The sequence below is a fragment of the Oncorhynchus mykiss genome, chromosome 1 (assembly GCF_013265735.2).
Source record: "Oncorhynchus mykiss isolate Arlee chromosome 1, USDA_OmykA_1.1, whole genome shotgun sequence".
NCBI classification, from domain to species: domain Eukaryota; kingdom Metazoa; phylum Chordata; class Actinopteri; order Salmoniformes; family Salmonidae; genus Oncorhynchus; species Oncorhynchus mykiss.
The window spans coordinates 94,023,504-94,039,431 of NC_048565.1; the positions used below are offsets into that span (position 1 = coordinate 94,023,504).

General features: G+C 47.6%; 1 protein-coding gene and 1 long non-coding RNA gene across 6 annotated transcripts in view; both read left to right on the forward strand.

Moving 5' to 3' along the window:
* LOC110515218 (putative pre-mRNA-splicing factor ATP-dependent RNA helicase DHX32) overlaps positions 1-15,928 on the forward strand; it is a 29,609-nt gene that overhangs the window by 12,825 nt on the left and 856 nt on the right. The window contains exons 7-13 of one of the 3 annotated variants that reach the window (XM_036988853.1): positions 1-47; positions 6,560-6,709; positions 9,970-10,161; positions 10,863-11,003; positions 12,842-13,032; positions 14,368-14,558; positions 15,371-15,801. The exon at positions 1-47 is cut by the window's left edge and continues 47 nt beyond it. In XM_036988853.1, coding sequence (XP_036844748.1) covers positions 1-47; positions 6,560-6,709; positions 9,970-10,161; positions 10,863-11,003; positions 12,842-13,032; positions 14,368-14,558; positions 15,371-15,419 — 961 coding nt within the window. In that variant the 3' untranslated portion in view covers positions 15,420-15,801. Of the gene's footprint in view, positions 48-6,559; positions 6,710-9,969; positions 10,162-10,862; positions 11,004-12,841; positions 13,033-14,367; positions 14,559-15,135; positions 15,185-15,370; positions 15,802-15,928 lie in introns of those variants that run through there. The other 2 variants (XM_036988858.1, XM_036988842.1) reach the window with 2 other exon arrangements.
* Positions 407-3,973, forward strand: LOC118966112. Of its 3 annotated transcripts, none has more exons than XR_005053363.1 (3): positions 407-1,141; positions 2,852-3,185; positions 3,933-3,973. It is a non-coding gene; the product is annotated as an uncharacterized LOC118966112 (long non-coding RNA). The 3 variants fall into 3 exon arrangements; XR_005053362.1 differs by having other exon boundaries at positions 407-754; positions 2,560-3,185; XR_005053365.1 differs by having other exon boundaries at positions 407-754; positions 2,560-3,018; positions 3,933-3,971.

The following is a 15,928-nucleotide window of genomic DNA, read 5'->3' on the forward strand; positions in this document are numbered from 1 at the left end:
CAGCAGATACCAGGCTGATATCAGGAAGCAGCTGACTGGACCGACAGGTACTGATATCAGGAAGCAGCTGACTGGACCGACAGGTACTGATATCAGGAAGCAGCAGACTGGACAGACAGGTACTGATATCAGGAAGCAGCTGACTGGACAGACAGGTACTGATATCAGGAAGCAGCTGACTGGACCGACAGGTACTGGTATCAGGAAGCAGCTGACTGGACAGACAGGTACTGATATCAGGAAGCAGCTGACTGGACCAACAGGTACTGGTATCAGGAAGCAGCTGACTGGACCGACAGGTACTGATATCAGGAAGCAGCTGACTGGACCGACAGGTACTGGTATCAGGAAGCAGCTGACTGGACAGACAGGTACTGATATCAGGAAGCAGCTGACTGGACAGACAGGTACTGATATCAGGAAGCAGCTGACTGGACCGACAGGTACTGGTATCAGGAAGCAGCTGACTGGACAGACAGGTACTGATATCAGGAAGCAGCTGACTGGACCAACAGGTACTGGTATCAGGATGCAGCTGACTGGACCGACAGGTACTGATATCAGGAAGCAGCTGACTGGACCGACAGGTACTGGTATCAGGAAGCAGCTGACTGGACAGACAGGTACTGATATCAGGAAGCAGCTGACTGGACCAACAGGTACTGATATCAGAAAGCAGCTGACTGGACAGACAGGTACTGATATCAGAAAGCAGCTGACTGGACCAACAGGTACTGACATCCTGGACCGACAGGTACTGATTTCAGGAAGCAGCTGACTGGACAGACAGGTACTGATATCAATCAGGAAGGAGCTGACTGGACCGACAGGTACTGATATCAGGAAGCAGCTGACTGGACAGACAGGTACTGACATCAGGAAGCAGCTGACTGGACCGGCAGGTACTGATATCAGGAAGCAGCTGACTGGACAGACAGGTACTGATATCAGGAAGCAGCTGACTGGACCAACAGGCACTGATATCAGGAAGGAGCTGACTGGACCGACAGGTACTGATATCAGGAAGCAGCTGACTGGACAGACAGGTACTGATATCATGAAGCAGCTGACTGGACCGACAGGTACTGACATCCTGGACCGACAGGTACTGATATCAGGAAGCAGCTGACTGGACCGACAGGTACTGATATCAGGAAGGAGCTGACTGGACCGACAGGTACTGATATCAGGAAGGAGATGACTGGACAGACAGGTACTGATATCAGGAAGCAGCTGACTGGACCGACAGGTACTGATATCAGGAAGCAGCTGACTGGACCAACAGGTACTGGTATCAGGAAGCAGCTGACTGGACCGACAGGTACTGATATCAGGAAGCAGCTGACTGGACCGACAGGTACTGGTATCAGGAAGCAGCTGACTGGACAGACAGGTACTGATATCAGGAAGCAGCTGACTGGACAGACAGGTACTGATATCAGGAAGCAGCTGACTGGACCGACAGGTACTGGTATCAGGAAGCAGCTGACTGGACAGACAGGTACTGATATCAGGAAGCAGCTGACTGGACCAACAGGTACTGGTATCAGGATGCAGCTGACTGGACCGACAGGTACTGATATCAGGAAGCAGCTGACTGGACCGACAGGTACTGGTATCAGGAAGCAGCTGACTGGACAGACAGGTACTGATATCAGGAAGCAGCTGACTGGACCAACAGGTACTGATATCAGAAAGCAGCTGACTGGACAGACAGGTACTGATATCAGAAAGCAGCTGACTGGACCAACAGGTACTGACATCCTGGACCGACAGGTACTGATTTCAGGAAGCAGCTGACTGGACAGACAGGTACTGATATCAATCAGGAAGGAGCTGACTGGACCGACAGGTACTGATATCAGGAAGCAGCTGACTGGACAGACAGGTACTGACATCAGGAAGCAGCTGACTGGACCGGCAGGTACTGATATCAGGAAGCAGCTGACTGGACAGACAGGTACTGATATCAGGAAGCAGCTGACTGGACCAACAGGCACTGATATCAGGAAGCAGCTGACTGGACAGACAGGTACTGATATCATGAAGCAGCTGACTGGACCGACAGGTACTGATATCCTGGACCGACAGGTACTGATATCAGGAAGCAGCTGACTGGACCGACAGGTACTGATATCAGGAAGGAGCTGACTGGACCGACAGGTACTGATATCAGGAAGGAGATGACTGGACAGACAGGTACTGATATCAGGAAGCAGCTGACTGGACCGACAGGTACTGGTATCAGGAAGCAGCTGACTGGACAGACAGGTACTGATATCAGGAAGCAGCTGACTGGACCGACAGGTACTGGTATCAGGAAGCAGCTGACTGGACCGACAGGTACTGATATCAGGAAGCAGCTGACTGGACCGACAGGTACTGGTATCAGGAAGCAGCTGACTGGACAGACAGGTACTGATATCAGGAAGCAGCTGACTGGACCAACAGGTACTGATATCAGGAAGCAGCTGACTGGACAGACAGGTACTGATATCAGAAAGCAGCTGACTGGACCAACAGGTACTGATATCAGGAAGGAGCTGACTGGACCGACAGGTACTGATTTCAGGAAGCAGCTGACTGGACAGACAGGTACTGATATCAATCAGGAAGGAGCTGACTGGACCGACAGGTACTGATATCAGGAAGCAGCTGACTGGACAGACAGGTACTGACATCAGGAAGCAGCTGACTGGACCGGCAGGTACTGATATCAGGAAGCAGCTGACTGGACAGACAGGTACTGATATCAGGAAGCAGCTGACTGGACCAACAGGCACTGATATCAGGAAGGAGCTGACTGGACCGACAGGTACTGGTATCAGGAAGCAGCTGACTGGACAGACAGGTACTGATATCAGGAAGGAGCTGACTGGACCGACAGGTACTGGTATCAGGAAGCAGCTGACTGGACAGACAGGTACTGATATCATGAAGCAGCTGACTGGACCGACAGGTACTGACATCCTGGACCGACAGGTACTGATATCAGGAAGCAGCTGACTGGACCGACAGGTACTGATATCAGGAAGGAGCTGACTGGACCGACAGGTACTGATATCAGGAAGGAGATGACTGGACAGACAGGTACTGATATCATGAAGCAGCTGACTGGACCGGCAGGTACTGACATCCTGGACCGACAGGTACTGATATCAGGAAGCAGCTGACTGGACCGACAGGTACTGATATCAGGAAGGAGCTGACTGGACCGACAGGTACTGATATCAGGAAGGAGATGACTGGACAGACAGGTACTGATATCAGGAAGCAGCTGACTGGACCGACAGGTACTGGTATCAGGAAGCAGCTGACTGGACAGACAGGTACTGATATCAGGAAGCAGCTGACTGGACCGACAGGTACTGGTATCAGGAAGCAGCTGACTGGACCGACAGGTACTGATATCAGGAAGCAGCTGACTGGACCGACAGGTACTGGTATCAGGAAGCAGCTGACTCGACAGACAGGTACTGATATCAGGAAGCAGCTGACTGGACCAACAGGTACTGATATCAGGAAGGAGCTGACTGGACCGACAGGTACTGATATCAGGAAGCAGCTGACTGGACAGACAGGTACTGATATCAGAAAGCAGCTGACTGGACCAACAGGTACTGACATCCTGGACCGACAGGTACTGATTTCAGGAAGCAGCTGACTGGACAGACAGGTACTGATATCAATCAGGAAGGAGCTGACTGGACCGACAGGTACTGATATCAGGAAGCAGCTGACTGGACAGACAGGTACTGACATCAGGAAGCAGCTGACTGGACCGGCAGGTACTATTATCAGGAAGCAGCTGACTGGACAGACAGGTACTGATATCAGGAAGCAGCTGACTGGACCAACAGGCACTGATATCAGGAAGGAGCTGACTGGACCGACAGGTACTGGTATCAGGAAGCAGCTGACTGGACAGACAGGTACTGATATCAGGAAGGAGCTGACTGGACCGACAGGTACTGGTATCAGGAAGCAGCTGACTGGACAGACAGGTACTGATATCATGAAGCAGCTGACTGGACCGACAGGTACTGATATCAGGAAGCAGCTGACTGGACCGACAGGTACTGATATCAGGAAGGAGCTGACTGGACCGACAGGTACTGATATCAGGAAGGAGATGACTGGACAGACAGGTACTGATATCAGGAAGCAGCTGACTGGACCGACAGGTACTGGTATCAGGAAGCAGCTGACTGGACAGACAGGTACTGATATCAGGAAGCAGCTGACTGGACCAACAGGTACTGGTATCAGGAAGCAGCTGACTGGACCGACAGGTACTGATATCAGGAAGCAGCTGACTGGACCGACAGGTACTGGTATCAGGAAGCAGCTGACTGGACAGACAGGTACTGATATCAGGAAGCAGCTGACTGGACCAACAGGTACTGATATCAGGAAGGAGCTGACTGGACCGACAGGTACTGATATCAGGAAGCAGCTGACTGGACAGACAGGTACTGATATCAGAAAGCAGCTGACTGGACCAACAGGTACTGACATCCTGGACCGACAGGTACTGATTTCAGGAAGCAGCTGACTGGACAGACAGGTACTGATATCAATCAGGAAGGAGCTGACTGGACCGACAGGTACTGATATCAGGAAGCAGCTGACTGGACAGACAGGTACTGACATCAGGAAGCAGCTGACTGGACCGGCAGGTACTGATATCAGGAAGCAGCTGACTGGACAGACAGGTACTGATATCAGGAAGCAGCTGACTGGACCAACAGGCACTGATATCAGGAAGGAGCTGACTGGACCGACAGGTACTGGTATCAGGAAGCAGCTGACTGGACAGACAGGTACTGATATCAGGAAGCAGCTGACAGGACCGACAGGTACTGGTATCAGGAAGCAGCTGACTGGACAGACAGGTACTGATATCAGGAAGGAGTTGACTGGACCGACAGGTACTGGTATCAGGAAGCAGCTGACTGGACAGACAGGTACTGATATCATGAAGCAGCTGACTGGACCGACAGGTACTGATATCAGGAAGGAGATGACTGGACAGACAGGTACTGATATCAGGAAGCAGCTGACTGGACCGACAGGTACTGGTATCAGGAAGCAGCTGACTGGACCGGCAGGTACTGATATCAGGAAGCAGCTGACTGGACAGACAGGTACTGATATCAGGAAGCAGCTGACTGGACCAACAGGCACTGATATCAGGAAGGAGCTGACTGGACCGACAGGTACTGGTATCAGGAAGCAGCTGACTGGACAGACAGGTACTGATATCAGGAAGCAGCTGACAGGACCGACAGGTACTGGTATCAGGAAGCAGCTGACTGGACAGACAGGTACTGATATCAGGAAGGAGCTGACTGGACCGACAGGTACTGGTATCAGGAAGCAGCTGACTGGACAGACAGGTACTGATATCATGAAGCAGCTGACTGGACCGACAGGTACTGACATCCTGGACCGACAGGTACTGATATCAGGAAGCAGCTGACTGGACCGACAGGTACTGATATCAGGAAGGAGCTGACTGGACCGACAGGTACTGATATCAGGAAGGAGATGACTGGACAGACAGGTACTGATATCAGGAAGCAGCTGACTGGACCGACAGGTACTGGTATCAGGAAGCAGCTGACTGGACAGACAGGTACTGATATCAGGAAGCAGCTGACTGGACCAACAGGTACTGGTATCAGGAAGCAGCTGACTGGACCGACAGGTACTGATATCAGGAAGCAGCTGACTGGACAGACAGGTACTGGTATCAGGAAGCAGCTGACTGGCCTGACAGGTACTGATATCAGGAAGCAGCTGACTGGACCGACAGGTACTGATATCAGGAACCAGCTGACTTGACCGACAGGTACTGATATCAGGAAGCAGCTGACTGGACTGACAGGTACTGATATCAGGAAGCAGCTGACTGGACAGACTGGTACTGATATCAGGAAGCAGCTGACTGGACAGACAGGTACTGATATCAGGAAGCAACTGACTGGACCGACAGGTACTGATATCAGGAAGCAGCTGACTGGACAGCCAGGTACTGATATCAGGAAGCAGCTGACTGGACCGGCAGGTACTGATATCAGGAAGCAGCTGACTGGACAGACAGGTACTGATATCAGGAAGCAGCTGACTGGACCCCCCCGTCTTTGCTCATTTGAGTTGTTCTTGCCATAATATGGACTTGGTCTTTTACCAAATAGGGTTATCTTCTGTATACCACCCCTACCTTGTCACAACACAACTGATTGGTTCAAACACATTAGGAAGGAAAGAAATTCCACAAATTAATTCCACACCTGTTAATTGAAATGCATTCCAGGTGACTACCTCATGAAGCTGGTTGAGAGAATGTCAAGAGTGTGCAAAGCTGTCATCAAGGCAAAGGGTGGCTACTTTGAAGAATCTCAAATAAATATAAAATATATTTGTATTTGTTTAACACTTTTTTTGGTTACTACATGTTTCCATATGTGTTATTTCATAGTTTTGATGTCTTCACAATTATTCTACGATGTAGAAAATAGTATAAAAATTGATTGAGTTGTCTGTGTTTGTCCAGGGAAGTGTTTCTGCCTGTACCCTGAGGAGAGAGTACTCCCCGTAGAGACATCCCCTCAGATCCTGGACACCAACCTCACCTTCACCATCCTCTTCCTCAAGAGGATGGAGATCGCAGGGCTGAGACACTGTGACTTCATCACCAGACCAGGTCAGTCTACCAGACAGACATTCTACATGGTACTATAGTAGGACAGTGGTCCTCATCCAGGGGTACTAGGACCTCCTAGGGCTACTTGGTCCACCGGGGCTACTTGGTCCACTGGGGCTACTTGGCCTGTCCACCGGGGATACTTGGCCTGTCCACCGGGGCTACTTGGCCTGTCCACCGGGGCTACTTGGCCTGTCCACCGGGGCTACTTGGTTCTGTCCACCGGGGCTACCTGGCCTGTCCACCGGGGCTACTTGGCCTGTCCACCGGGGCTACTTGGCCTGTCCACCGGGGCTACTTGGCCTGTCCACCGGGGCTACTTGGGAAGACTCATGAGACCATAGGCTTACATGAGAGGGTACTTCAGGGCTACTCCGGGCAGAGCAAAATGTACTTGGTGGTACGGTAACCAAAAAAAGGAATTGAACCAAACTACCAAATCAATCAAATGTATCTATAAAGCCTTTTTTACATCAGCAGATGTCAACAACTGCTTAAACAGAAACCCAGCCTCAGACCCCAAACAGAAAGCAATGCAGATGTAGAAGCTTGACTAGAAACCCTGGTTGTATCTGGGTATTCAGTGTATTCCCAGGTTATTAGACGCTGGTCTGGGAGGTGAGTCTGACCACAGAGATCCTAATTAAATTACATGTGCTATAATATGTACTTCTATGGATCTGACCCTGTGTAATATGTACTTCTATGGATCTGACCCGGTGTAATCTGTACTTCTATGGATCTGACCCGGTGTAATCTGTACTTCTATGGATCTGACCCGGTGTAATCTGTACTTCTATGGATCTGACCCGGTGTAATCTGTACTTCTATGGATCTGACCCGGTGTAATCTGTACTTCTATGGATCTGACCCTGTGTAATATGTACTTCTATGGATCTGACCCAGTGTAATCTGTGCTGTAACTAGGGTTGCAAAATTCTAGCAACTTTCCCCAAATTCCCAGTTTTTCCTGAAAATCAGGAGGGAATAAGCAGGAAATCTTGGAATCATCCAACCAGGAATTCTGGGAAACCTGGGCATTTTGTTGAAAGTTAGCAGACTTTTTTGCAACCATAGCTGTAACTGTGGAGTGGTACAGGGTACAGGAGCGTTTTTTTGTCCTGGGTAGAGGTCTGATGGAGGTCTGTATGCCGTGCTCTGTCCTGTTTAGAGGCAGTCAGCCGTGCTTTAGTAGAGCTGACAGTGGCCTGCCAGTGGCCTGCCAGGGACCATTGTCTGAGAGACCCGACCCACCCGGCTGTCCCTGCATGGGAAGAGTTGAGGACAGTGACAAACCTGCATCCCAAATGGCTCCCTATTATCTATATAGTGCCCTACTCTGGTCAAAAAGGGTAGTGTACCGTTTTGGACACAAACCACGGAGTAAAGTGGCCAGCTTGTTAATGATTACCTCATAACGCGTCTCGTTTCGTCCAGCTGACCTCCAACGCCACAATGAGGAGGAAGTAGAATTTACTGTCCTCCATTCTACTGGAACACAACTAGGCTAGAATTCCTGGATCAACCTTTTTTGGAGCTCAGGCTCTTTTCAGGAAGAGAGTTTTATTCTGATTCTGTATTCTACTGTCTTTTGACGTGTTCAAGTTCAAGTTAAGTTAAAGTAAGGCCCTCGATCTCTTGTTCAAGTTAAAGTAAGGCCCTCGATCTCTTGTTAAAGTTAAAGTAAGGCCCTCGATCTCTTGTGAAAGTTAAAGTAAGGCCCTCGATCTCTTGTTAAAGTTAAAGTAAGGCCCTCGATCTCTTGTTCAAGTTAAAGTAAGGCCCTCGATCTCTTGTTCAAGTTACAGTAAGGCCCTCAATCTCTTGTTCAAGTTAAAGTAAGGCCCTCGATCTCTTGTTCAAGTTACAGTAAGGCCCTCGATCTCTTGTTAAAGTTAAAGTAAGGCCCTCGATCTCTTGTTCAAGTTACAGTAAGGCCCTCAATCTCTTGTTAAAGTTAAATTAAGGCACTCGATCTCTTGTTCAAGTTAAAGTAAGGCCCTCGATCTCTTGTTCAAGTTAAAGTAAGGCCCTCGATCTCTTGTTCAAGTTAAAGTAGGGCCCTCGATCTCTTGTTAAAATTAAAGTAAGGCCCTCGATCTCTTGTTCAAGTTACAGTAAGGCCCTCGATCTCTTGTTAAAGTTAAAGTAAGGCCCTCGATCTCTTGTTAAAGTTAAAGTAAGGCCCTCGATCTCTTGTTAAAGTTAAAGTAAGGCCCTCGATCTCTTGTTCAAGTTAAAGTAAGGCCCTCGATCTCTTGTTAAAGTTAAAGTAAGGCCCTCGATCTCTTGTTCAAGTTACAGTAAGGCCCTCGATCTCTTGTTCAAGTTAAAGTGAGGCCCTTGATCTCTTGTTAAAGTTAAAGTAAGGCCCTCGATCTCTTGTTAAAGTAAGGCCCTCGATCTCTTGTTAAAGTAAGGCCCTCGATCTCTTGTTCAAGTTAAAGTGAGGCCCTTGATCTCTTGTTAAAGTTAAAGTGAGGCCCTCAATCTCTTATTCAAGTTAAAGTAAGGCCCTCGATCTCTTGTTAAAGTTACAGTAAGGCCCTCGATCTCTTGTTCAAGTTAAAGTAAGGCCCTCGATCTCTTGTTCAAGTTAAAGTAAGGCCCTCGATCTCTTGTTCAAGTTAAAGTAAGGCCCTCGATCTCTTGTTAAAGTTACAGTAAGGCCCTCGATCTCTTGTTAAAGTTAAAGTAAGGCCCTCGATCTCTTGTTAAAGTTAAAGTAAGGCCCTCGATCTCTTGTTCAAGTTAAAGTAAGGCCCTCGATCTCTTGTTCAAGTTAAAGTAAGGCCCTTGATCTCTTGTTAAAGTTAAAGTAAGGCCCTCGATCTCTTGAGGAGCTGAGCAGATACTATATGATCATAATCCAAAGCATCAATTGACAAGTCATTTTGTTAAACAGGTTTTTTCTCTGTCTAATATCTCTTCTTATTATTATCTATTATGTAAAGGATTATCTACTTCCCTATCCAGATCTTGTCTTTTATTATCTATGATCTAAGTTGTCTACTTCTTATCCAGATCCTATCCAGATCCTATCCAGATCCTATCCAGATCTTGTCTTTTATTATCTATGATCTAAGTTGTCTACTTCTTATCCAGATCTTGTCTTTTATTATCTATGATCTAAGTTGTCTACTTCCTATCCAGATCCTATCCAGATCTTGCATTTTATTATCTATGATCTAAGTTGTCTACTTCCTATCCAGATATTGTATTTTATTATCTATTATCTAAGTTGTCTACTTCCTATCCAGATCCAGAGGGTCTGATGCAGTCGCTAGAGGAGCTGGATTACCTCGCGGCATTGGACGACGATGGGAACCTATCAGAGATCGGGATCATAATCTCTGAGTTGCCATTGGATGCTCAGATGGCCAAGGCTCTGCTGGCGTCCTGTGAGTTTGATTGTGTGAACGAGATGGTGACCATCGCAGCTATGCTATCAGGTATGTAAGTTTACACTCCTACAACCTTTGGCTCATTTGATTCGATTTGATTCAATCAGAGTGGGTTGTACCAACATGGATTAACTCTTAAACTGGGTTTAATCAAGGTTTATCTAGTAATGTTTTTGATTCTATTTGATTCCCCCAGGGTGGATTGTACCAACATGGATCAACTCTTAAACTGGGTTTAATCAAGGTTTATCTAGTAATGTTTTTGCCCTGAACCTTAAACCTCGTTATCAATAATCATAGTTCAATCTAATCCTTCTTCTACACTAAATTTAATTTAGAACTCAAACCAAGATCAAATGTAATCTTGTTGCTCCATTGTTTTAAAAACGAATTTAAATTGCGCCAGTGCTAACCACCCTATTGATTCTGTCTGTTTTGCGTTAGCGCCAGTGCTAACCACCCTATTGATTCTGTCTGTTTTGCGTTAGCACCAATGCTAACCACCCTATTGATTCTGTCTGTCTGTGTTAGCACCAATGCTAACCACCCTATTGATTCTATCTGTCTGTGTTAGCACCAATGCTAACCACCCTATTGATTCTGTCTGTCTGTGTTAGCACCAATGCTAACCACCCTATTGATTCTGTCTGTCTGTGTTAGCACCAATGCTAACCACCCTATTGATTCTGTCTGTTTTGCGTTAGCACCAATGCTAACCACCCTATTGATTCTGTCTGTTTTGCGTTTAGCGCCAAGCTGCTTCTTGGAGCCACCTGTTGGCAGGACCCAAGAGGTACAACAGTGTCACAGAAAGTTCCGGCACCCTGAGGGAGACCACTTCACCCTCATCAACATCTACAACGCCTTCAAGTACAGCCAGAGAGAGACATGTGAGTTAGTTACTTCAAATGCAGCCAGAAAGACAGTCAGTCACATCCATTGAGCTCAAAAAAAGCATCACATTGTGAAATGCTTCACTATACTGTGCCTTCGGTAAGTATTCAGACCCCTTGACTTTTTCCACGTTTTGTTAGGTTACAACCTTATTCTAAAATTCATTAAATCGTTTTTTCCCCCTCTCCTCAATCTACACACAACACCCCATAATAACAAATTGAAAACTGGTTTTTAGAAATGTTTGTATTAAAAATAAAAAACAGAAATGCCTTAGTTTCATCAGTATTCAGACCCTTTGCTATGAGACTCGATATTGAGCTCAGATGCATCCTGTTTCCATTGATGATCCTTAAGATGTTTCTACAAATTGATTGGAGTCCACCTGTGGAAAATTCAATTGATTGGAAATGATTTAGAAAGACACACTTGTGTACATATAAGGTTCCACAGTTGACACTGCATGTCAGAGCTAAAAACCAAGCCATGAGGTCAAAGGAATTGCCCGTAGAGCTCCGAGACAGGATTGTGTCTAGGCACAGATCTGGGGAAGGGTACCAAAACATTTCTGCGACATTGAAGGTCCCCAAGAACACTGTGGCCTCCGTCATTCTTAAATGGAAGAAGTTTAGAACCACCAAGACTCTTCCTAGAGCTGGGAGCCCGGACAAACTGAGCAATCGGGGGAGAAGGGCCTTGGTCAGGGAGGTGACCAAGAACCGGTGGTCACTGACCGAGCTCCAGAGTCCCTCTGTGGAGATGAGAGAACCTTCAAGAAGGATAACCATCTCTGCAGCACTCCACCAATCAGGCATTTATGGTAGAGTGGCCAGACAGAAACCACTCCTCAGTAAAAGGCACATGACAGCCCGCTTGGAGTTTTCCAAAAGGCACCCAAAGGACTCTCAGATCATGAGAAACAAGATTCTCTGGTCCGATGAAACCAAGATTGAACTCTTTGCCCTGAATGCTAAGCGTCACTTCTGAAGTAAACCTGGCACCATCCCTACGGTGAAGCATGGAGGTGGCAGCATCATACTGTGGGGATGTTTTTCAGCAGCAGGGATTGGGAGACTAGTCAGGATCGAGGCAAAGATGAACGGAGCAAAGTACAGAGAGATCCTCGATGAAAACCTGCTCCAGAGCACTCAGGACCTCAGACTGGGGCAAAGGTTCACCTTCGAACAGGACAACGACCCTAAGCACACAGAGAAGACAACGCAGGAGTGGATTCGGGACATGTCTCTGAATGTCCTTGAGTGGCCCAGCCAGAGCCTGGACTTGAACCCGATCTAACATGTCTGGAGAGACCTGAAAATAGCTGTGCAGCGACACTCCCCATCCAACCTGACAGAGCTTGAGAGGATCTGCAGAGAAGAACGGTAGAAACTCCCCAAATACAGGTGTGCCAAGCTTGTAGCGTCATACCCAAGAAGACTCGAGGCTGTAATCACTGCCAAAGTCGCTTCAACAAAGTACTGAGTAAAGGGTCTGAATACTTATTTAAATGTTATATTTCAGTTTTTTTCCTAAAAACCTGTTTTTGCTTTGTCATTATGGGGTATTGTGTGTAGATTGATGAGGTAAAACATTTTTTTACATCTATTTTATAATAAGGCTGTAAAGTAACAAAATGTGGAAAAAGTCAAGGGGTCTGAATAGTCTCCGAATGCTCTGTTTGCAATTGAATTCTATTCTACTTGATTCTATTCTACTTGATTCTATTCTACTTGATTCTATTCTACTTGATTCTGTTCTACTTGATTCTGTTCTACTTGATTCTATTCTCTTCTCCTCACTTGTAGCTGAATGTATCTTCCTGTTATTCCCTCAGACTTCAGCGTAGAGAAGTGGTGTCAGGACTACCATCTGAACCACCGCGCCCTTCAGACGGCAGACGCCATCAGGTCAGAGTTGACGGACATCCTGAAGAGAATAGAGCTGCCCATCTCTGAGACGTCCTTCGGAACCAAGACCAACACACTCAACATCAAGAGAGCTCTGCTGGCAGGGTTCTTCATGCAGGTCGGTGGACAATGGAGAACCGTAGTGCTGGTGTAGAGGACGTCCCACTGCTCGTTTCGTTTAAGCGTGTTCCGTTTCCTCCCGGTTCCACTCCATACCGAGGTTCCAACCCGAGGTTCGCAACACCAGGGTTCAATTCCCGAAGGGATCACATACGTGACCGCCCTCCTGAAGCGTGTCACGCCACTGAAAGCTAGCTATTCGGCCGCGCAAGTGGCAGATCCCAATCTGCTACATTAGCAACACCAGGGTTCAATTCCCGACCGGATCACATACACATTAAACATCTGAATGAACTCACCGTTCTGTATGGAAGTCAGTGTCCTGTATGGAAGTCGGTGTCCTGTATGGAAGTCAGTGTCCTGTATGGAAGTCAGTGTCCTGTATGGAAGTCAGTGTCCTGTATGGAAGTCAGTGTCCTGTATGGAAGTCAGTGTCCTGGGTCCTGTATGGAAGTCAGCGTCCTGTATGGAAGTCAGCGTCCTGTATGGAAGTCGGCGTCCTGTATGGAAGTCAGTGTCCTGTATGGAAGTCAGTGTCCTGTATGGAAGTCGGTGTCCTGTATGGAAGTCGGTGTCCTGTATGGAAGTCAGTGTCCTGTATGGAAGTCAGTGTCCTGTATGGAGGTCAGTGTCCTGTATGGAAGTCGGTGTCCTGTATGGAAGTCAGTGTCCTGTATGGAAGTCAGTGTCCTGTATGGAAGTCAGCGTCCTGTATAGAAGTCAGTGTCCTGAATGGAAGTCAGTGTCCTGGGTCCTGTATGGAAGTCAGTGTCCTGTATGGAGGTCGGTGTCCTGTATGGAAGTCAGTGTCCTGTATGGAAGTCAGTGTCCTGTATGGAAGTCAGTGTCCTGTATGGAAGTCAGTGTCCTGTATGGAAGACAGTGTCCTGTATGGAAGTCGGTGTCCTGTATGGAAGTCAGTGTCCTGGGTCCTGTATGGAAGACAGTGTCCTGTATGGAAGTCGTGTCCTGTATGGAAGTCAGTGTCCTGTATGGAAGTCAGTGTCCTGTATGGAAGACAGTGTCCTGTATGGAAGTCAGTGTCCTGTATGGAAGTCAGTGTCCTGTATGGAAGTCAGTGTCCTGTATGGAAGTCAGTGTCCTGTATGGAAGTCAGTGTCCTGTATGGAAGTCGGTGTCCTGTATGGAAGTCAGTGTCCTGGGTCCTGTATGGAAGTCAGTGTCCTGTATGGAAGTCAGTGTCCTGTATGGAAGACAGTGTCCTGTATGGAAGACAGTGTCCTGGGTCCTGTATGGAAGTCGGTGTCCTGTCACTTTCCATGCAGTAATTTGTTTAATGGCAAATATGAAGTTCCTTTATCCCTGTTTTCAGATTGCCCGTGATGTGGATGGTTCAGGAAACTACTTCATGTTGACCAACAGACACATGGCTCAGGTCCACCCTGCCTCCAGCTACGGGGCCAAGGCACATCAATTGGGTTTTCCAGAGTGGGTGCTGTTCCATGAGTATACTCTCTCGGGAAACCACGGTATCCGGACAGTCTCTGAAATCTCCCCTGCAGTGTAAGTCAATGGGCCAAACTAAGGCTCTTTCTCAATGCATTTTTCCTTGCCTCCTCATGTCCATTCTTGTGTCTTCTTTTTAAAATATGCATTGGATGAGGTCAGAGGCCCCTCCCCTCTAACCTTCTTATCCAATGACCCCCGAGACCTCTCCCCTCGAACCTTCTCATCCAATGACACCTGAGGCCCCTCCCCTATAACCTTCTCATCCTATGACCCCCCCCTCTAACCTTCTTATCCAATGACCCCCGAGGCCCCTCCCTTCTTACCTTCTCATTCAATGACCCCCGAGGCCTCTCCCCTCTTACCTTCTCATCCAATGACCCCCGAGGCCCCTCCCTTCTTACCTTCTCATCCAATGACCCCCGAGGCCCCTCCCCTCTAACATTCTCATCCAATGACACCTGAGGCCTCTCCCCTCTAACCTTCTCATCCAATGACCCGAGGCCTCTCCCCTCTAACCTTCTCATCCAATGGTTCATCCAGACGGCCCCTTCAGTATTTATATAATATCAGTGTCGTCTTCTCTCTGTAGGTTCTTCCAGACGGCTCCTCAGTATTTCTATAATATCAGTAGGTTCATCCAGACGGCCCCTCCAGTATTTCTATAATATCAGTGTCGTCTTCTGTCTGTAGGTTCATCCAGACGGCCCCTCCAGTATTTCTATAATATCAGTGTCGTCTTCTCTCTGTAGGTTCTTCCAGACGGCTCCTCAGTATTTCTATAATATCAGTGTCGTCTAATGTCTGTAGGTTCATCCAGACGGCCCCTCCAGTATTTCTATAATATCAGTGTCGTCTTCTCTCTGTAGGTTCATCCAGACGGCCCCTCAGTATTTCTATAATATCAGTGTCGTCTAATGTCTGTAGGTTCATCCAGACGGCCCCTCAGTATTTCTATAATATCAGTGTCGTCTAATGTCTGTAGGTTCATCCAGACGGCCCCTCAGTATTTCTATAATATCAGTGTCGTCTTCTCTCTGTAGGTTCATCCAGACGGCCCCTCCAGTATTTCTATAATATCAGTGTCGTCTTCTCTCTGTAGGTTCATCCAGACGGCCCCTCAGTATTTCTATAATATCAGTGTCGTCTAATGTCTGTAGGTTCATCCAGACGGCCCCTCAGTATTTCTATAATATCAGTGTCGTCTTCTCTCTGTAGGTTCATCCAGACGGCCCCTCAGCATTTCTATAATATCAGTGTCGTCTTCTCTCTGTAGGTTCATCCAGACGGCCCCTCAGTATTTCTATAATATCAGTGTCGTCTTCTCTCTGTAGGTTCATCCAGACGGCTCCTCAGTATTTCTATAATATCAGTGTCGTCTTCTCTCTGTAGGTTCATCCAGACGGCCCCTCAGTATTTCTATAATA